Genomic DNA, 22,873 nt, shown 5'->3' with positions numbered 1-22,873 from the left:
TGACATGAATTCATGTTTTTACCATGTTGGGGTTATTTTCTTTCATGGATTAAGGACCCCCTAAATAACCTTGCCACCCCATTTATAAAAGGTTGACACAAGTTTGCAACTCCTCAGGTTAACATGGGATTGTCGTGTATTGGTGAAAACACTGTCCTTGAATCATTATGTGACACAACTTGTTCCGGATTTTGTGCATGAAACAGCAGAGATGGGACCAAGTCACACATGTGCAAGTCTCAAGTAAGTCTCAAGTCTGAACCTTCAAGTCTCAAGTAAGTCCCAAGTATTATTTTTCTTGGGCAAGTCAAGTCAAGTCGAGTCACAGGCTATGTCAAGTCAAGTCAAGTCCTGTAGTAGGTCAAGTCAAGTCCAAGTCAAGTCACCTTATTATTGTAATTTTACCTGCAGAATCTGATCTTAATAAAGTGAAAGGACAGATATAGAAAGCAACTATCAGGAAATTTGCATGTTGAGTAAAATACATCATGGAATCAAACAAAATTGTAACTTTATAAATTATTTGTTTTTCACTTCTGCCAACCGTGTTTGAAATGTTTGAAATTTTCAACATTGAGTCCATAAAACAAATAACATCTTAACATCCAACAGAATCCTCTCTGAACACCTCCCTCTCTCAAACACAGTTTACCGACAACATTAAACTGTTACATTTCTCCTCTCTCTCACTCTCACTCACACACACACACACACACACACACACACACACACAAACACACACACACACACACACTCTCTCGCTCTCTCTCAAACATGACGCCAGAAAAAACGAGCGTGTCGCAACGCGTCTCTTCCATTCGCGCGCCTACATTTGAAATAACAAACTTGGGCGCGCAAAAGACGCGACATGTGAACCACCCCTAACATTGTAGAATCAAGTCATTTTTCTTTGTGTGTGTGTGTGTGTATGTGTGTGTGTGTGTGTGTGTGTGTGTGTGTGTGTGTGTGTGTGTGTGTGTTCAGGTGGCAAACTTAAAAAAGTAGCCAAGTCTCGTGCCGCTCAGATCAAGGGAAGTATTTTAAAAAATAAATAAAAATTATTTGGCCCACATTTGTCCCCAACACAGTATGATGAGGGCTACTTTAGCTATTATTGCATTAGCAAACCACCAACTAACCAGATATTAACAAATTGACAATCATTTAATGGCATTCTACTCTGGGCATAATGGTTGTCATCTGGCTGCCCGTGATTTTAATGTTGCATGTCTTGCAACACACTGTTTGTCTTTTGCCATCTTGTTGAAGCCACAAACGATGACCCTCTGTACCCCTCCGGCTGACATGTTGATATCTGATCTAAGTGGGCGTGGTGTGCGTAAGGTACGAGAGGGCATGACGGATGATAGTGTCGTTTTAGTCATGACAACGCCATTCTCAGCCGGCGCTCCAGCTTGGTCAACTTAATTTTTTAAAATAATTTATATATTTTATATTCAAACTGAAAACATGATGTGATTAACACTCAAGTCATTCAAGTCATCGTGTCTCAAGTCAAGTCAAGTCCCGAGTCTTTAACTTCCAAGTCCGAGTCAAGTCTCAAGTATTTTATTTTTTGTCAAGTCAAGTAACAAGTCACAAAAATAGCGACTCGAGTCGACTCGAGTCCAAGTCACCAAGTCACAAGTCCCCATGTCTGTGAAACAGTTACAGTGGGTATAATAATACTTTCTTCCTCACTTACCTGTAGCCCGAATAATCACGCGCGTCTTGTTGAGTGAACTTTAGCGCGTTGTACAAAGTGAAACCATCCTATTACACGTAGCGAGTAAAGACAAGCCCATCATAAAGTGATGGACTAAAGAAATGCAAAGCCAATTATATTAGCGATGTGAGTTACGGAAGCGAGCATTGCAGAGAATGAAAGCTGTTAACCGTTTGTGTACCACATAGAGCTTTATTTTTACAGAACAGGATTGCAAAAGAGTTTTTTAACCTCATTTAAATGATTCCTGAAAAAAATATAAGTAAAAAATAGAAAACACAAGAATGAGACGGACATCAGTGGTTATATATAAATACAGATTATTGTTCGGTCGAAATTATTGCTAGGGACAATTCAGTCTTCCCTGAATATTGGTAAGGACATGTCCCTAGCCTCCCACCCTAAATCTGCGTCTTGTACCACTCAAAGGTTTACCCACTGCGATGGAACCGCTGAAGCGATGTTTCACCATGTATTTAGGAACTTCGGTAACCCTGAAGTTATTGTCTCTGACCGAGGAACCCAATTCACCTCCCAGGTTTGGAAAGTTTAGGGCTGTGACGGTGGCAGTTTTTTACCACGGTGGTGATAATGCAGAAATTCAACGCGGTGGTGCGGTGGTTATAGATTGATTTTGTGAGTGTGGGGGGGGCGCATGTGCGTATGCGCACGTTGATGCATACACGTCTTATACATAATGCATACATATATTTTGAAATATAAAAATCTAAATGATGATCAGATATACAGTTCTTAACAAACGTGCGTCTTTATAGGCACCAAATTCTTTCTCCGCCGGTGGGTCCTCGTCACAGCGTCAAGCAATGCTTAGGTTACTTAGCAAACGAAAGACGCTCTGAAGCGCCCACGTGCTTTGAAGAGGAGGGAAGAGGCGCGGTCACGTGAAGCAACTGTGCGTATGTGCTTGGCAATTTCGGTGGCTGCTCGAGCTGAGCCCCGGAGCACACAGGAGATCGGCGCATTTTTGCGTGTTTATTGTTGCACTTCCACTTATGAAACAACAAGTGAGAAACCTTTTTTAGGGTTATTATGTGTCCAGCCGCACTGAAAACGCATTCTGATGGTGTACTGGTAGCGCAGATTGATACTTTTTAGTGACCAAGAGAGAACAGACGTTTCTCAATCTGATGGCTGCAGCCTTCGGAGGTCGCGGCTGTATATGTCATCAAGCCTGGTTTATTATTTTCAGACATTTGCAAGTCATAAGCATATTACAACAATGTATGATTAACAAAGAATAATGGTCAACTTTATAATTGTTAATGTTATAAGTCTTGATGACGTATGCAGCTTGCAAATGAGACCTCCGAAGGCTACAGTCTTCGGATTGAGAAACGAACAATATCTTTCTTCATTGTTCCGCCCCCAAGCCAGCGGGTCATCACTGATATCAGTTGCCTTCCCTTGCAAATTAGTGCATTAACTCCGTGTCTGCTGGCTGTTTGCGTTAACATGAACCTGAAGACATCTCACTGGGCGAGATTGTACTTAATATTTTTCATAATCTGTGAGGTGCACACCACCGCGGGGCGCACTTCCTGACCGCCGGTTTACTCCACCACCGCGGTGGTGCGGTGGTAATTACAACTGTCCCAGCCCTAGTAAAGCTTTTTGTAATAATCTGGATATCAATGTCAGTTTAACGTCTGGTTATCATTCCCAGTCTAATGGCCAAGTGGAAAGGCTTAATCAAGAGATTAGACGCTACCTGAGGTCCTATTGTACCCGTGAACAGCATCGATGGTCCGAATTCCTGCCCTGGGCCGAGTACGCACAGAACTCGTTGAGACACTCTTCCACCAACCTCACCCCCTTCCAGTGCATACTCGGCTACCAACCCCCCATGTTCCCCTGGTCTGGAGAGCCTTCAGACGTCCCTGCAGTGGACGATTGGATGAGGAGGAGTGGAGAAGTCTGGGAAAGCACGCATGTTAGGCTCAGAGGGCTATACGCAACCAGGAGCTCCACGCCAACCGTCACAGACGTCCTCATCCCCCGTACCAACCTGGTCAAAGGGTCTGGCTCTCCACTCGTGATCTGAAACTCCAGCTCCCGTCAAAGAAACTGAGTCCGATGTACGTAGGACCTTTCCGTATAACTAGACAAATTAATGATGTAACATACCAGTTAGAACTGCCTGTGAATTATCGCATTTCTCCCTCTTTCTATATTTCCCTGTTAAAACCTTATCATGCAGAGTATGACCCCAAGGCTGAGCCTCCTGAGCCACCTCCTCCTCTCGACGTTGCCGGGGAGCCGGCCTACGGCGTGAGAGAGTTGTTGGACTCGAGCCGACGCGGGGGTTGCCTCCAGTATTTGGTCGATTGGGAGGGCTATGGCCCTGAGGAAAGGTCCTGGGTAGCCTCGGACGTCATTCTGGATCCCAACCTCATCGAGGAGTTTCACCGAGCCAGACCCGACCGTCCTGCACCACGCCCACGAGGAAGACCCCGTAGAGCGCCAGGAGGCGCTCCTAGAGGGGGGATTCTGTAACATCCATACCGCCGCGCCGCCAGAGGGAGCCCTCCCCGGAGTACTGACATGACGTCACCCTCTGCTTCTCTGCTTGTTTCCTGTTTTGCCCTACTTAAGACTCAAGCTAGTCTAGGGCTAGCGTGAAGTATTGCCAGCTAACCCCTGCATACCAAGCGTTTATCTGAGTGTTATTCTGACTGCTTGTTATTTGACCATCTGCCTGTTTATCTGTTTACTACCTTTTGGATTCTCCCTGTACTTTGTTTGCCTGGATTGTACTGCCTATTGTGTTTGACCTACCTGACTGTATACTGTTTACTCTCTTGCCTATTGTCTTGGATTTGTTTGCCAGATTGGTTTATTTTAATAAACACCGCAAAATGGATCCCAGTATTCCTGAGCCATCCTTACATATGTATTGCAGCAATACACCACCATATATGCACTAAATGAGTAAGTTCAATATCATTGGTCTTAAAAAGAATGTGTGTCTTTAAAAAACATGTTTATTAGGGGAGGGGGGCCATGTAGTCAACAAATGGTTAACTTTTATTTTCTTTCAAAAGCAGCACACAGAAACAACTTTCTGATAAAGTGACCAAAACTGCCTTTCAAGTAAAGCACGAAGATAAAACCGATGATGCATTTTTATATTTTTTAAGTAAAAATGAAAGCCAGTATTAACATTCATTAAATTATTTACACAACATTCTAAGGACCTATCATACAGGCACATGTCTTCTCTTACCACTGCTATGCTTTTATTTCACCCAGATGTTTCCACCACAGCAGCATGCATTACCGCCTGCTTAGCAGACATCTTGACTTGGATGAAGAAACACCACCTCCAGCTGAACCTAGCTGAACCCCCTGCTTGTATTTTAGGCACAACCAAAGATAATGCATGCCCTATCCATTCAACTAGGCAACACAACCATTACTCCTTGCAAAACTACCAAAAACCTTTGCGTAACTTTTGATGACCAATTTCTTCACTGATTACATTGCAAAGACAGCGCAATCATGATGATTATTTGCATTATACAATATCAGGAAGATGCACCCATTCCTTACGGAGCATGCTGCACAACCTCTGATCTAGGCCCTTGTAATCTCATGTAACAACGCTATTCATCTCTCTCCACTGGCTACTGATTGAAGCACATGTCAGGTACAAGTCACTACTGCACACTTACAGAACTTTTATACTCTTATATGCATATACACACAGTTGGACAAGTTACTTCCAAAATGTAATGCATTATATTTAACAAGTTACTGTCATGTGGAAGTATTTAGTTACATTACAAAATTACTGTCTCTGAACTGTAATGCATTACACTACTTTTGCGTTACTTTTGAGTTACTTTCATCAGAACAGAAGTATGATCAGGAATTCTAAAATGTTAAAATGCTTATAAAAATTCTTATAAATTCCTGCTTATGAACCCAGAAGGGTTATGTGTAGGCCCATGACCCTACTAAGACATAATGTAATAGGCACAGTGAAAACTTATAGTAACAATCACCGCCAGTAACATAAACATAGACAAATGATCCAGGTCTAGTAAATTATGGTACACATAGAGCACAATAGAGCTAGAGCCCATTGTAATGCAACATATAAGCCCTTTTTACACACAGACATTCCGTAAAATACACGGAAAATGTAGCCTTTGGGATATATATCCCAAGGGTTTTTTCCTCCTATGACTTTTTTCCCTGGCTAAAAAGTGTGAGGTTTTTCTCCTAGGGGGTTTTCAACCCTAGCCTGGTCCAACCAGACTCTCGTACATTTATTTCATTTGTACAGAGTGTCTGGCCACGCTCCATTGCAAAGCGTTACTTCCATTAAGGAGGGTCCTCTGTTGAAGTTTAAAACTATTGGATCTGCCCAGAGTCACTCTGAATCTGCCATAACCAATCGCTAACGTTTGGTCGTGACATATATCATGCACCGAAACCGGACGGAAACAAGTAAGAATAATCAGACAAACAAAACTTAGCAAACCTGGTTCTTGCTCTGGCTTTAACTTCTGTATATTTGGCAGTTTTGCAACAACAGACCGAATAGCTTTTCTCACGTCTTTCTCCGCTGCCATTACTGAACTACAACTCAAAATGACGCACGACCTCAACGTCATCGTTCTTAGCCACCCCCATCTGTTCGCTGATTGGTCCTGCAGATTTTTGCAGGAGAAAATGAAACTCTACAGAGCAGTCCCAGACGTAGTACTGAAGCAAAATGAAAATTAAGCGGAAGCACGAAGGAGGGCGGAGCCAGCCTATTTCAACCCGGGGAGGCAGCCTTTATTGGCTTAGCTTAGCACTCTCTTCTATACGTTACATTAGTAATACGCTTGCTTATAATGTTGATTTATAGCCGCAGCAAATTTAGCTGCTTATGCTATCTGTATTATGTTATGCTATCTGTCGTTTTTCTGTGCTTTTCACTGCTTCTATTAATGTAAAGCTGCTTGAGTTGAGTTGAATGACGCGCTGGCATTTGTGTTTATTTTAAGCTCAAATGAGCATGTGACACGATATTCTTTTATGCTGCTGAATGATCTCCGCTTCAGCACAGACCGTGCGCTTCAGACCATGTGCTTAGATTGTTAAAATGGGGCCCATAAAGTGACCAGGTTCAAAAAGGCCCTAAAAGTCTCTTTACTTCTTGGGGTTCAAGGCAGCACCAGTTGAAAGTAAATATCTGTTGCTTTGACTTGCCCACGCTCTCATTCGCCTTTTTACACCGCATGCATGTGTGACACCTTAGCACTGCAACGCGGTTACTGGAGCTGATACCCACACATATATTACTAATAGTAAAAGTTGTAGCTTTGCAAGAGGCAACAATCCTATATTGTTCTGCAATTATCAATTCCTCATGATGCCTCTCAGAAGGTATGAATGTGATTTTATTTCCAGGCAATATAGCGCTTGATATGACTGGCTCACAGCTGCTCCTTCAATCTTGATAACTTCACAGCTCTCATTAACATTCAGCTGTCCCACTCAAGAAGATAACCGTGCCTTCTTAGGGCAGCCCTCAAAATGTGTAGGGTACAACAGCTGAAAGTCTAGTCAATTAGGTTATTTTAAGTGAAGGGGCTCACACAATGTTTTCCACATATAGCTTAAAAATGACACCAGGTTGACATAGTATTGCAGTACATCTCCGGGATTCTTTAATCTTCCGCTTCTGAACAATTTCTTTACTAATTCAGCAACAGAGTTGTCAGTGGTGTTACACTGAAAGGCATAATGACCTAAATTTAAAACACACTTTGTGTAACTTATAGCAGGTAAACATGAAAGAGGAACTTCAGGATCAAGGCTGACTTTGATATTGCCGGATTTATACACAAATATCGGCTTTCACAAATATCTAGAACTGTCATGTACTGCAGTATGTCTGCAGGAGATAATTTTCCCCAAGCATATATCAGGCATCTCAAAGAACTTTTCAAAGAGTTTAAGCTGTTGACATGGCTTACATGGGAAGCCAAATAAGCAGTGGAAAAGTGCAAACAGCTTCTAGCACCAGAAGCTAATGGTGGCTCTACTAATCTGTCAGCAGTTGTAAAGAAGATATGCAAGATCAAAGGTGTCGCCATTCGCAAAGTAAAAATCCAAAAATATTCAAACTTCATTTTGATGCAGCAGTCTTCTTACAAAAATCAAAACAGGCAACATGCCAAATTAATTTATAACATACACTGCATACAATACATGATCAGTTAACATACCTGTAAATATGGTAATATCTTACAGAGGGTCTGTCCAAAGAACCAGGTTTCTGTAATGTCCACCACAAGACTTGCAGGAAGACACGTGATTGTCACCAGAATGTCAGCAAAGGACAAGTTCACGATAAAGTAGTTGGTCACTGTGCGCATGTGATGATTTTTCCAAACTGCAAAGCAAACTGAAGAGAGAGAAGCATTGAAGAACAGCATGTCAGTATTTTGAATAAACAACTGCAACTAAATCTCTATCAGTCCTACGGCACTAAAATCCGGCATGTGCTTCAAAAGACAATATTAAGACAATAATCTAATGGGACTGATCCTACTAATCTGCATATCATCAAAGACTACACATAGCTTTGCAGTCTTCATTTGTATGTTGTTTAACTAGACAAAGAGTTATTTCTAAACCGTTAGATAGCATTCATTCTGCAGAAACATTTTAATTTGATTTAAATGTAAATTTGAGTGTCTCATGAATAATGCATGAACAATCCATTGATTACCAATTGACCTGACTCAAAATCACCAGTAAACAGTTAAAGTACAGTATGTGTGACCAGTCGATTTTGTTTACCATATTTATTGAGGACCTTAATAAAATCAATAACTCAGTGTTCAGTTCTCCTTTGTGTTAAACACAATAGACAAATAGCTTGAAACATGAAAACCTGCGGAGAAGCCTAAATAGACAGCCGAAAACCTGTTTCAAAAGCTAACATGTCTTAATTCAATTTGTGCTTTCTTCGATTATGACTTTAGTTGGATTATGGTAACAAAAATCCCTGTTTATATAGTAGTTTCTTTATCGTATTATTATCCCAAATGAATGTGCCCAGTGTTGGGGTATCAGCTTGCTGTAATTTTCAGTGATGCGTCAGCTTTGAATTGCCTTTGGAAGGAGCATTTTTCAGTCAAGACACATTGCATTTGTTTGGAGGTTTGTATTTTTGCTTTTAATCTATAATCCAGAGCAGTGGTTCTCAAACTTTTTCCGAATGCGGCCCCCCTTGTGTACGGTGCATTCCTTCGCGGCCCCCCAAAGAAAATGTATGACATAAACTGTTCTAAAATGTATTTTTTAATTAAGCAAAACATATTAAGTTATACAAAGTAGTGCTGTTGGTTAGTAGCCTTATTTTTATTAGGTTTAATTACACAGAATTCATGATAAATGAATGTATTTTAAAAAATGCCATAAAAGTGGGGCCCCCTGGCACCATCTCGCGGCCCCCCTGGGGGCCCCGAACCCCAGAATGAGAACCACTGATCCAGAGGTTCTCAACTCTTGCCCTCGAGATCCACCTTTTTGCAGAGTTTAGCTCCAGTTCTGATCAAACACACCTGAGCAAGGAAATCAAGGTCTTCAGAATAAAGGGTATGCATGTGATGTCACCTTCGGCCAAAGTGACTGCGGTTACGCCCACTGATTGGCAAAAGACAGAGTGGCAGAACTTGTGTACAGTGTGAAATCAGCGAAAACACGGTGAAAACGCGTCTAAATGGGAAAAAGCTGTTGTACGATAGACTGTACTAACAGATTTAACAAGAATTCAGAGATATCCATTTACAGACTGACAAAAAAACACCGAAAGGAGAAGTAAATTGATCGTTCATGCCAACATCCACAGACCACAGGTGGGTTGACAAGTTGCTTGGGTCACTATCAAGCAAAGATTTTACATTAAAATACATATGTATGTGTATTTAATCCGTGTTTTTCTTTGGAAAACATACATTCCAAAGCATATTATCATAATTTTTACTCTATTACATTTCATGAATACAAGTTTTTGTTGTACATTTAATATTTAAGTACATTATCATACTTTTACTCAATATAATGTATTAATGTAATCAGGTATTAAATCAATTGTAATATGCAATATTTAAGAATAGCCTACACAGTATGTTTATATGCTTTAGACTGTAGTAAAGCAATGTTTTTCCCAATACAAACATCCTAATAAAGCACAGATGCTATGGAAAATGTAACTAAGTATCGTCCACCTCTGCTATCAAGTCCAAACTAAATTTAATTTAAGCTGATAATAGTCAGTTTTACTGCCATTTTCGCAGCAGCCGCTATGAAAACCAGTCATTTTGTTGCACGTTTTGTTGCACGTCAACAGGGCGTGGTCACGTGGAAAAGTGACGTTGTCAATGCATACTCTCTATACGTGAAAATTGCAGGCAGGCGAGTTTGATCAGGGTTAAAGCTAAACTCTGCAGGAAAGTGAATCTCGAGGGCCAGAGTTGAGAACCTTTGCTATAATCTATTGTTCCTCACGCAAAAGTGTGCTGAATAGGACAGTTCACGTTAACTGTCATTAAAATTAACGCGATCTTCGTCCGCTTTGGTTAGTCTGTCATGATTCAGTTTGTTTTACCTTTGCTTTTTGAATTATTCAAACATCTCATTTGTTCAAAATTACCCTTGAAATATGTGACTCATGTGGGTAATTGCTGCTATTGTTATTATTACATTATAAGTCAATAAAGAAACAAGTGTCATATCAAAAGATAACACGTTGTATACATATGAATCTGCCTGCTGTCCTCAGTTGTTTAGTGTTTGCATTAAAGTTTTTCTTCTGTTTTCATAGGTTGGAATTGTGGTCTGATGGTAAATATACCCTTTTACAATGCACGGGATCAAATAGCCTGCCACGCATTTTGTCAACAGAAGTGTTTTTTCCCAGTGTTAGCAAATCAGTAAGTTTATTAAAATGGTTTCCCAGCATCAAAATATCTGGTTGTGGCATTTGGTTGCACTAATATAATATACTAATATACGTATATATGTATCTGTCCACTTTATATTTGGCCATCTGCTAACGACTTCCATTCACTCCACTATAGTACACGGATCGGGTAGATGTGTTAAGAAAGTTGATGAAGTCAACATTTTAAAATAACTTTCTCTGTCTGTGTTGATTCACTGCTGATTCTTGCCATACTTCCGTTGCCAAGATGCGGGCACAGACGCTGCCACGTCATCATTGTGTACAAACAGTAAATGGGTCTATAGGGGTGTGACTTCTGTTGCTATATAATGTGGCATCTGCGCGGCACAACTCAGAATTTTTCAACTGAACAGTAAAGTATAACGTGACAATGTCTGGTTCCCGTCTTTCCGGGAACCAAAGTTTGGTAGTAACTGGAGACTCCGGTCAACTCTAGTCCTTGGGCCCCCCTCCCAGAATGATTTAGATATCTTCATATATAAAACGCCTGATTCAGTTTATCAGCTTGTTAGTGTGTAAATTAAGGAAACTTTCAAACGTTCTGGAAGGAACCCGATGAGTGGAATTAGGTATTGCATATAAGGAGACATCTAAAACATTCTGGCAAGGGGGGCCGATGACTGGAGTTGAGAACCACTGGTCTAGAATCAAGCTGTGAGGACAGTGAAGAGCAGTCCAAGTGGAGCTTACTCAAAGCCGTGCACCGCAATTCCACTGGTAGCACAAGGCACAATCCCTGCCCAGTCAGTGTAAGGCGACATGAACTGAAATTGATTGGATATCGGAGTCTCTAGGGAACCTAGAGAAGCTTGCCCTGATCCAGGACATAATGCATATTCAGCCACAGCCTTATCTTATTGGCAAACTAACACAGGGCAGCAGATAAGCACAATGCAATAATGACAGTAAATGGGAAGGCCGGGCACAACACAATCAATAGCAAGCATACCAGCGCTATTGTATGATGCACAATGGCAAAGAGAGTTAGTGTTAAATAAACAAGGACATAGCGAAACGCAGTTGGCTCCCAACCTCAGCAACAACAGTAATGGCAATATGCAGTACAAACTGAAAAACTTAGCACAAGTTTGTGCGACTGCCCGACACAGAGACACACCACTACCCGAGTGCGGTGGTGAGGAACACAGCTAGGTCACAGCAGCTTAATGCTTAGGGGGAACGGGAGTCAACTTGCTGAGAGAACCCGGAAAGCCAAAGCAATAAGATAGAAACAGGTTAGAAACAGGCTGCCCCTTAGTACTGTCTCCATAGCATACAAGAGCTGCTCTGACTGTAGACTGATCTGACTGTAGCACCCAGGATAAATACATAAAAACCCATACCGGGCACAGCTCGTGTCAAAGGCAGAATGTAAAGGTGCTGAGGGTGGATTAGGCACGTAACCACTCCTAGGCTATGGATACATACAGCCACCTGGCCCAAACTGCATACAAGCAGCATTGTAAAGAGCGTTTGTAATCGCTATATGCTTCACTGAAGCAAGGGCAAAAAGCAGGGATGCTTCAAAGAGAGCTAATAGAGGGAGTGCCAGTGATCCTAAGAGAGCGAGGGGTTTCAGCCAGCTCGCTCCACTGAAAGATGTTTTCTACTATAATACCTAGCCTCCGGTAGAGGACAATGCGCATTCACCAGAGTATTAATGTAGGACGTAGCGTGCGATGCGGGGTGACGTAGTGACAAACATGACAAACAGCGGTATAGAGATAAGTAAATTATGTGAAAAATACTGGGGTTTTTAACACACGAAACATAAACAAATATTATATTGTGCACTCTAAACACAATTAAGGCTTCAAAAACACAGAAAGAACGGGACCTTTAGGCAAAAAAAAAAAAACACAAACATGAACATGAACTCATTTAAGTTCTGTGCACGCACACTATCAGTGCGTATGAAGTGCGATGTGCGTCATGTTTTTAGGTTTAAGGCGGTTCAGTCCAGTCCATCTTTCCAATGAAAATGAAATTCTAAACATTGCTTTGGGGAGAAGCCTAAACATTCAGGCCTGTGAATTATCATTAAAAACCAAGCAAAATTCGTTCAGCATTAATTAATGAATGGTCAGGCAAACTTGTGAATCATCATACAGTGTCAAAAAAAAACATGCCATTCGATTTTGCTGTAAAAACAGTGCATACAGGAAAGGAAATGCCAATCTAGGCTGTAATATATACTGTATGCATAAACTTTATTCAGTCCACAGAAAGACAAATTCTGTACACACTCTTCCAGCCTACAATCAAATCATTTTCTAATATTTGTAAGGTGCGTCAATATTATCATAATACTTGTTTTTATCAATGTGCTGCGCTGCAATACGTCGAAATAAACATGTCAATTTACAGGAAATTCATTATTGGATGAAATGAAAGTAGCACATTAAATTTGCGGTGGCAAAATATGTGAATCTACATTGAAAAAATATTATGCTACAGTATATCTACTCAGTACAATAATGGATACAGATCACAAGCTGTTAAAGGTGCAATTTGTAAGATATTTGCAGTAAAATGTCCAAAAACCACTAGGCCAGTGTTATATATTTTGTCCAGCTGATTACTATCAATATCTGTAATGTTTTCAACTACTTGTAAATCGTGAGAAAATTTCCATTCAAAACATTGACACGGGGCAGTGCAGTCTCCTGTCAATGACGTTAATATCCATGTGACGCTTTGTCACCGCCTTTACTGACGTAAAAACCACATGACAACAGTGGTCGAGTTCGAAAAAATAAAATGGCGGCCAAGGAAGCGACTGGAGCACAAATTAGTGTAAATAAACGTATATTTTCACTTTTTATACATTTTAATTGCATTTCTAGCGAGAAATTAGTATTGTAGTTTTCAAATATGGGATTAGTTATTACAAAGGCGCTCTCTGTTTATATTTCAAACACGCTGCCTTTGAAGTGCGTCGGAAAGCCTTTCTCTGAGCTGCCTTCAGGCCTCCAAGTCCGAAGTAATTTCCTCATGAGGCAACAAGCCTTCACTGCCTTGAGTTTTCGGACGCAGCCAGTATCGTGGACAAATGCGGAACTATGCGATAGCGCCTGTCGGGCCTTTTGAACTTATGGATAACTCTTTACCGTCTGCCGCTTGTTATGTCAGCTCCTGTAAGCGTACGGGCCAACCAAACGACCCAAGAAGGGTTTGGAACAAAACAAGAGAGGATCAATTTGTTGTTGCATTATCTGGATGGAGAGAGCTTCACGACAACATTAAATAACTAGACCGAGATTCTGATCCTGCTTGTGTTTTACGCGATGGGTGAGTTGTTTTGATTCGTAACCCTTCAAAAAACGTATGCTATTATATTGATCACAACATTAGTGTGTAGATTGTAATCAGTGCGTCTTCCTGCGGACGATATGCACATCAAAAGGTATTGTACAGCAATATAAATGGTCATTTTAAGACACTTCACAATAAGATTTGTACTGTCAATACATTATGTGAAAAATCATTGTAGATTGTAAGTTGAAAACTTAATTCTTAGCTGTGTTTACCATCGAATTGGGACTAACAATTTCGTTTTGATCACATATAAACTTACATAATGAAATAAACAATGTCATCAAACGCAACATTTATAAGACTTGATTACCTTATCCGTCAACGTGATTTCTCATTCTCGTCTGATTGATGGCCATCAGCGGTTGAGTTAAAGACTACAAATCCCATAATTCCACGCTGCTTCAGTGCGTCAGTAAACAACATCATTCTTATTGTTTGATCTGGCGCCATCTAGCGGCCGGATAAATACAAATTGTATCTTTAACTAAGTTTACTTCTATTTTTAGCTTTTTTAAACACATATATTATTATATACCACAATACAATGAGCAAATAAGAAGAGACTGGCATTAGCATAGTTATTGTTCATTTAGTAAATTAACACACATCATCATGATTATTATTGTGTCACCCCAACTTACCCAAACACCACTCTTCTGAACAATCGTAACCACAACACTCAAAGAAACAGAAACTCTTCTAAATCTCAAAGATAAATGAACATTAAACACTAAAAATGCATTATTTTTAGCATCCCTTTTTGACCAAACATTGTGTTGAAGATAACTCAGTTCAGTGGCACTTGGTGACTTACTCATCATGTGTGTGGATCGTCATGTCAAAATATGTGTCCGGTGTGTTATGTGAACCTATGTGCATCACGAGTCATGTCAAAATATGCCTGCTGCAGACGTTTTGAAGGAGTTTATAATAAAAAAGACATTTGCCAAATTGCATTTGCCAAATGCTATTTTTCACGAGTAATCAGAGTCGCTTTATCGTAAACCCTTTCGGCGCGTGTGCAGCACCCTGCTGAAAAAAACAGCATCAAACCAGCATGGGAATTATGCTGGTTTGGCCGGTGGTCACCAGCATACCAGCACCAAAACACAACATACAATGGTATGAACAGCATGGGATGCTGGTACTAATGCTGGTTTAGCTGGTGCTAATGCTGGTTTGATGCTGGTTTAGCTGTTGCTAATGCTGGTGCTGATGCTGGTTTAGCTGGTGTTCACTAGCAAGACCATCACCAAAACACAACATATGCTGGTCTTGCTGGTATGCTGTTTTTTTCAGCAGCATGTATTTTGACACAACGCATAATGCACATAGGTTCACATGACACACCGAATGCATATTTTCAGAGATGGATAAAGTACACTTTAGTTAAAGTACAGATACACGTGTTTAAAAATACCCTGGTAAAAGTTAAAGTACTGACCATAATTTACTTAAGTAAAGGAGTATCGGCTCTCACATGTACTTAAGTAAAAAATAGCCATGTGTCACGATTGTCATTATGGCTTAGAGTCTTCACAACATATCCCCCTCAGGACTCACCCAGAACCCCTTTCACCACACTGATTACTGCCACACTTGCTCTCTCACACTTACTCACTCTCTAAGTCTTGTTTAGTTGTAACACGTTGGTATACCTATATTCTTGCTTTTCTGGATTTTGCTCTCTGCCTGTTCCTTCTGTACCTGTTTTGACCTTGTCTGCCTAGTTTGCCTATGTTTGGATTGCTATCCTGTGTATGACCTTTTGCCTGTTCTATTGGATTTATGATTGTGGATTACCCTTCTAATAAAACAAATGAATACCACCCGTTTAAGTGTCATGCTGGTAACTAGACCACACATCATTTTAAAGGTCCAATTTTTCCTGTGTTTTGAAGCTTTAATTGTGTTTATGGTGTGCAATATAACACGTGTTCATGTTTTGTGTGTAAGTATTTTTTTCATTTTTTCGGCTTGAAATGGGATGTTTTCTTTTACCCAGGTTCCTGTTGCCACCGGCACCACCCTGGTTGTAGTTGTAGTTCTTTTGTTCATTGGTGCTTTTTCTTGATTGTTTCCCAGGTATATCTTGTTATCTCGTTTACCCGCATGTGTATATATTGCCTTTGTGTTTCAGTTGTCCTTTGTCGAGTATTGTTTGCTATCATGTGTTTTTGTGTCCTGTGTGCCGGTCTTTGTTTCTGTTCTGCTTTGTACAACTTTGGATTTTATTAATAAACTTTACTGCATTTTGATCTGCTGCCTTATCTTGCCTGTTTCAATGTGACATTCTACAAAATAATCAGTTCACAAAGAGACATTGTCGTTTAGCATTAACTAGCCAAATTTGGAAGTTACTAAGGATACTTTTTTCATGAAGTTTTGGGATTTTGGTTTATTTAGTTCATATTGCATGTATTATTTTAGTCTAATGAAAAGAACTTTTAGATACAGTTAGATAGGCTTAAAACAAACACTACTAGGCTTCATCTGTTTGTATGTGTAAGTTTTTTTTCTAAATTAACCAAAACATGCTAATCTGTATATTTAAACATAACATTTCAGGAGAAAAGTCTGGGAAAGATCTGTGGTAATATGCTTTGGCTATTCTGTTTACGTTATTTAACTGCTACTTAGTGCATTAATTTGTTAACGCCTAATTTGGATGTGGTGATAATGATGACATTAGATGCAAATTTTACTATGTCCACTTATAGTGTCTCTATTATAAATGGACAAGTACAGTACATTGACAGAGACCATGATATAGGCTTATTGCACTAGCAAAACTAATTCTAACTTATTAGATGAGCGTCATACGAGTCATGCATGTTAGCAAGACACAAGTTAAATTTGTCTTGTGGCTAAAGCCGTATTCAGGCAGCCAGCGATGTTATCGCTGTGTGTCGCCCGTCTCTTTCAATTAGGCGTTTCTAAATCTGCTTTTCATAAACAAATGAGTACCATCCACGCCAGTAACTGACGAGAGAAGGATGACGTAAACTCCACTGCTTCGTTCTCATTGGTAGTCGCTCCCGAAATTCGCTCGACATTTGCATAAAGTTAAACTTTTCTCGCCAACGGTCACTTTCGCTCGTGCCGCCGGAAGTTGCCCGGTTTCCATTGAAATGAATGAGATTGGGTCGCTCTGCTACTGCTGGTCGCTGGCTGTCTGAATGGGGCGTAATTGTGCAATCTCTGCGTATTTTGACATGATGAGCCACACACATGATACTTGGAACACACATTTTGAATAAACATAAAATTAAGTTGCCTTTACTTAATAATGTGTTTATTTTAATTATTTGAATAAAATTATTATAATATTCAAAACAAAATTAGTAGATTTTGTTCCAAACAGCTTTGTTATTGTAACTCAAATATTTTTTTTTATATATAGTTTACTCGTTTTATTTGGTTAAATCTACTAAGGCACATAATTATTGAAAAAAAACAAAATTTAGGATGGTTATAAACCAAAAATGTGCATTTTAAATTTACCAACTGTTTTGCATTTTTTTATATTGACAAACATTTATTCCTCAAACTGATCTCACTAAAATAGGCTGAGATAAATAAATAAATAAATAAATATATATATATAGAATCTGTGATTGTTCTTTAATTTAATTCCGCCTTTAAACAAACAAAGAAGAAAAAAATGAAAAATTTTATAATGAAGTGTAGTGTAGGAAAAAAATTAACATGGTCTCAAAATAAACCTTATACCAACAATGTTGGAGAGTCTTTAGTAAAAATGCTATTTATTTACATAAGAGATGGTTTCTGTAATTAAATATTACATGAAACATTTCACTTAACAGCCTCCACAGCAGGACAGGCGAACACTTTTTCGTAAGGGGCTAATAAGCAATTGCTTCTACTCATATGGACTTTAATCCAGTAGGGACACAAACACAAACTGAATGTTCAATCACAGATTAAGAGCCTCATTAACTATAACATCTACACACGTCTCGCACATCTACATATTTTCATCTTCTGCCGGCATTTAAATTCAATCTAATTAAACACAAATCATTTCGTATGCACACACTATTTGTTGCATGGTAATGTTTCTATTCTTTGTTGTGATTTTGTGAGATGGACAGACACTGGTTGAGGTGATGTTGAATATTGTGTTATTAAACGTAAATCCACCTGTAAATATACGTAATCAAAACTCATTGGATTGAAGATTATATCCTACACACCAACCCACACTGACAAATACAGTTTTGTTTTGCTTGCCCTATTTCATTATCACTGTCTTATAGTGACTCATGCCACAATGATTGCTTTGAAACGCTCTAAAACTGTTCCTATTACTATCTAATATGAGATGTTGGTGTTCATGATCCTTTTGATCGTTTCCATATTAGGACTCATCCCATTGTGCAATTGTTTTTGCAGTTTATATTATAAGTTTATATTATTATTATTATTTGTTTATATTAATAGCTAATGCCTTTCTATGTACAAAATGTTTATTGTACACAAAATGATTGATTGAATTTTATTTTTATGTCTTTAATTTTTATATTAAATAAATAAACAAAAGAAGAACCCAACAAATAAATATCCATTTTAAAACATTACATTGTCATCATTGCACACGAGTAAAGTGATTGTCCTGCAGGTGACCTTGTAACTCGGTCACTTACGATGCAATTAGGGATATTCGATTACTCCAGAGCACTTGTAGATTTTACGACGATTTTCAAGTTAGGATGCTAAAGTCTAAGATGATTCTTATGATCGTTTTACTCAGCCTTGCGATGCTTTTGGGAAACACAGCCCAAGACAAATTGGTCTTTCGTGACCCTTCCTCGATTTGTTTCTTTTGTGAAACCCTGTACACCCCTGGGACCCCACAGTTTGTCACCACACCCAAGTGGAGGACCTCCAAGCCGCAACCTGAAAATGAACGAAGACACAGCTGATAATTCAGAGTAAGGAAGAATAGAACTTGGGGTGATGTAATGACCTGTGGGAGCAGCCCTGAAGCTCCAGGCTATATAAGTGTAGGCACCTGCTTTCTCATACTTTGAGAAACATTCCCAGTGGTCACTGAATGCAAGAAAACCAGGTGTTGTGAACACACAGGAGAAACCTTTCTATCTAGACAAAAGGGACTTCCCTTGAAATGATGGGATTTGGCACATTAAGATTCTTTTGTTTACCAGCTGAGCGGAGGCCCCATAGCATCATCACTGTGCTGGCAGTGCTTCATGTTTCATGTCTTCATCACATGACCAACCTGAGATCTTAGCATATTCCCTGAGCTGACTGTTTGATGAAACCCCCACATCAAATCTGTGCACTTCCAGGAAGGACAAGTATGCAGTAGCGCTACGACAGACCTTGTACCTACATGTTAACTGCTACCTTATAACCATTTACGGGAGCAAATGGGTATTTGATAAAGAAATGACCTTTTAAAGTTATCCATTTGTTGTAGTGTTATTCAGCTCCACTGGCTAGAAGAGAATTCAGTACCAGCATCTGTTGATCTCTCATTTATAATTCACTTTGAATTAAAGCGTCTGCTAAATAAATGTGAATGCTGTGATGATAAAACTGAGATTCTGAGGCTGATGTGTGATTTCTGATTGTGTAAAAGACTGAACTGTTAATCAGTTCAGTATTTGTAGTGAAAATCCAAATGGCTAAAAGTGTTTTGAGCTGTCATGTACAATACATTACTCCTGGTGTAGAATAAATCTGAAATGGCTAAAAATGGCAGGTGTGTTGCTAAGGGGGTTAAAACAGATATATGGCAGGTGTATTGTCTGGAAAAACGACATTGGCCATGGTTGTCTTCAGTATGATCTATGAATTCTTAAATTGAGATTGGAGTGTTGTTATATTTTAATATGCTGTATGTTATCTACTGTGTTGTATGAGATGTAAGTTGTGTACTTGCTTTTTCATGGTGTTAAAGAAAAACTTCACAGGAATGGGACAAAAAAGTCTATTCATATTCTATTCTATTCTCAATATATCATAAAATTACAACATTATTACAGTTGGGTATATGCACTTGTATAACTTGCATTTTGTCCAAATGCCCATAATACAGTGCGCACTGCGCAGGTGCGATTAAATAAAAAAAGCGCACCAGACACTGCTCTAACAGGCGATTTTGCCTTCCAACGTTGCTGGAATTTTGTTACATAGTTAACTCATTTACTGCAACATAAGGGATTTCTCTGTACGTCATTGTTAAGATAATTAATGTGTGTTGTTAGCAGTGATGCAACATTCAGGGAATTTTGTTACATATATTTTGTTACATAACAAACCACGGACAAAGAAAATCATAATTGCCTTGTCTTGACTGAATAACTTTTGTAACTTTAATAAGGATTATAAAAATATAATCTGATAATTATTTTTGAATAATTCAACGTCTCGTCTTCAATTACACAGTAAATTCAAAGGAAAGAGTGTTATCTGATTATTTTAGTTTCTGTACTGTACCTAAAACCACACAGACCAACCTGAAAACATGAAAAGCACTGTTTATTTCATTTGTATGTCTGTTCTGTTGAATTTATTTGTGCTATTACTCTTTACTTTTTTTCTGACCATTTACTTGTCTTAAACAATATTACAATTTTATTCCTTTTATATGAGTTAGGCTAGAAGTTATTTATGAAGGTTACATGGGTAAAAACAATAATCAGGCATATTTTATTTTATGTACATCATCGTCTACCAGGAGATAAGTGATGATGACAGCATGTAGGATGTTAGTGCTATGAATAGTGTAAGTACCAAGCAACATCTCCAGGTGCTCCTTTGAGAACCAGGACAAAAAAAGTTTTGTGCACCCCTGGCTTTTTTTATCAACACATTTTGATATGTCAGTTCTTTTATCTCACCATGACTGACTGCAGCATTTTCAGCTCTCATTTCACCTACGAATTTCCGATTATCATGCTTTTATGAGGTCATCTACATCCCTGTCAATCATAAAATCCCTTGCACAAGCCAGTCACGATAGGTTCCAGAGAATTAATACATTTAATAAGTAATACATTTGTGCTGTTGGCAACATTTTGCTAAGTGTGTACATGAAAGATTCATTCAGGTTTAAAACAGAAAGAGGCTTTTGCATATTCCAGTTCCTTTGTGATAAATGATATCTACCAGGCGACATCTAGCAAAAGTCTTCTCCACTCAACAGTGTCATTCATAATTACAGTAGCAAGGGTTTAACTGTCAGCGCTAAACAACCAAACCCATGCTCGACACAAACAATCTTATTATCTGTAATTGTTAGGACAAACCACTGGTTGAGCTGTTCAACAGGCAGAAATGTTGCAATTCCATGTGATGTCCCTAGTGGCACAGAAATGACACTTTTTTTCCTTTAAAGGGAATAGCAAATGAAAGAATGTGACTTTTGATACTATTTCAGTCATCCGGTTATCCAAGATATCTTGATCACTAGCGATGTGCTGTCATTCAGAAAAGCAGCAAACTTAAATTGCAAACAAAAAGTGGTCGAATGCACCATGCTTAGTGCCATGGAAAAATGTATCAAACGAAAAGCCATAGCATAAAAATTATTTTATGTATAGTGATCCACAGCAACACAGCGTTGATTTGCATGAGGATTTGAGAACTGTTCTTAACGCCAGTCACGTATTCAAGAAAAATGTAAAGAAAGACGCAGCAACATTTTTTTTTTTGTTACTTATGTATATTCAAAGTCAATGTGAGGAGACATCGCACAAGGTTAAATTAGACGCTTGAGTTACCTTTCCGCAAAATACGCACGAATCATGAATGAGTTTATAGAAGCGTAATAAAAAAGCGAACTTATTTAGGAAAATACCTAATTATAGTACCAGAAACATAATCTCACAAATCTTTATTTGTTTTCCACTAAAACATATTTGCCAAGTTGCCCAAAGCCTCCAAACTTACCCAAGGTGTTTCCGACCAGAGACACGAGGAAAACGATAATATATCCAGCTATGAGCACCCATTCATACTGTTTGGGATGCAAGTATTCTTTCCAGATGTACTTCAGAAGTTCATCATCTTCATCCAAGTGGGGATGTGCGTACATGTCCGTGGAGTTTGCGTGCTGCGCTGATGGCAGACAGTCATTACAGCTGGCGTAATTGACGGTGGTCCCGGACATTTTCTGCGCGCTCCCAGGGTCTCTCTCTGCATCGCGGAAGACTCACACCGCGTGAATAAAGCGGAGAGAGAGAGAGAAAGAGATAGAGAGAGTGAGTGAGAGAGAGAGAGAGAGAGACGGGAAAGAAAATGAGAGTCGGAGTGCGCCGTGACGCCTTGTGAACCTTTGTGCGTATAACCAATTAGTTACCAAGATTCAGGAGCAGAGCACACCTACAGACACCTTCCAGAGCATCTCGTGTGGATGTTGCTATTCAAGTGAAGAAGATGCTTCAGAAGCTGAGGACACTGATACAATTTCACCTCATTGGAAGCCTAGTTTTTGTCATTGTAAATGTGATTGTTACATTTTATATGTTTGTGTCCTTAGTTTTGTAGTTTGAGATAGCACAGTAAATAAATTATTTATTTTAAACTATTGTAATGTATTTAAAACGTATGTATTTATTTATTTTATGATAAAATATTATTTTAAAAACTGTGGTTTCATGCTCATAATGTAATGCACACCAATTTAAATGACATACTGTATGCCTTTTATGTATGGCTTTCCTTTTTATTTAGGTTTCAGCATGCATTCATATTTGGTCATGTTCAGTTATGCCACATCTAGAATTATTGAGTTTTTGTTTAGACTGTTGGGATGCATTGATGGATAAAGCAAAATGGAAAAGATG

General features: G+C 39.1%; 1 protein-coding gene across 1 annotated transcript in view; it reads right to left on the bottom strand.

The window, feature by feature from the left end:
* Positions 1 to 22,578, bottom strand: part of hcrtr2 (hypocretin (orexin) receptor 2) — a 79,725-nt gene extending 57,147 nt beyond the window's left edge. Inside the window, exons 1-2 of the mRNA XM_055169986.2 lie at positions 21,978 to 22,578; positions 7,972 to 8,150 (exon numbers count right to left, since the gene is read on the bottom strand). Coding sequence (XP_055025961.2) covers positions 7,972 to 8,150; positions 21,978 to 22,197 — 399 coding nt within the window. The 5' untranslated portion in view covers positions 22,198 to 22,578. The remainder of the gene's footprint in view (positions 1 to 7,971; positions 8,151 to 21,977) is intronic.
* Positions 22,579 to 22,873: the final 295 nt, after the last annotated feature.

The sequence above is a fragment of the Misgurnus anguillicaudatus genome, chromosome 11 (assembly GCF_027580225.2).
Source record: "Misgurnus anguillicaudatus chromosome 11, ASM2758022v2, whole genome shotgun sequence".
NCBI lineage: Eukaryota > Metazoa > Chordata > Actinopteri > Cypriniformes > Cobitidae > Misgurnus > Misgurnus anguillicaudatus.
This window is presented reverse-complemented; position numbering and strand designations above follow the sequence as displayed.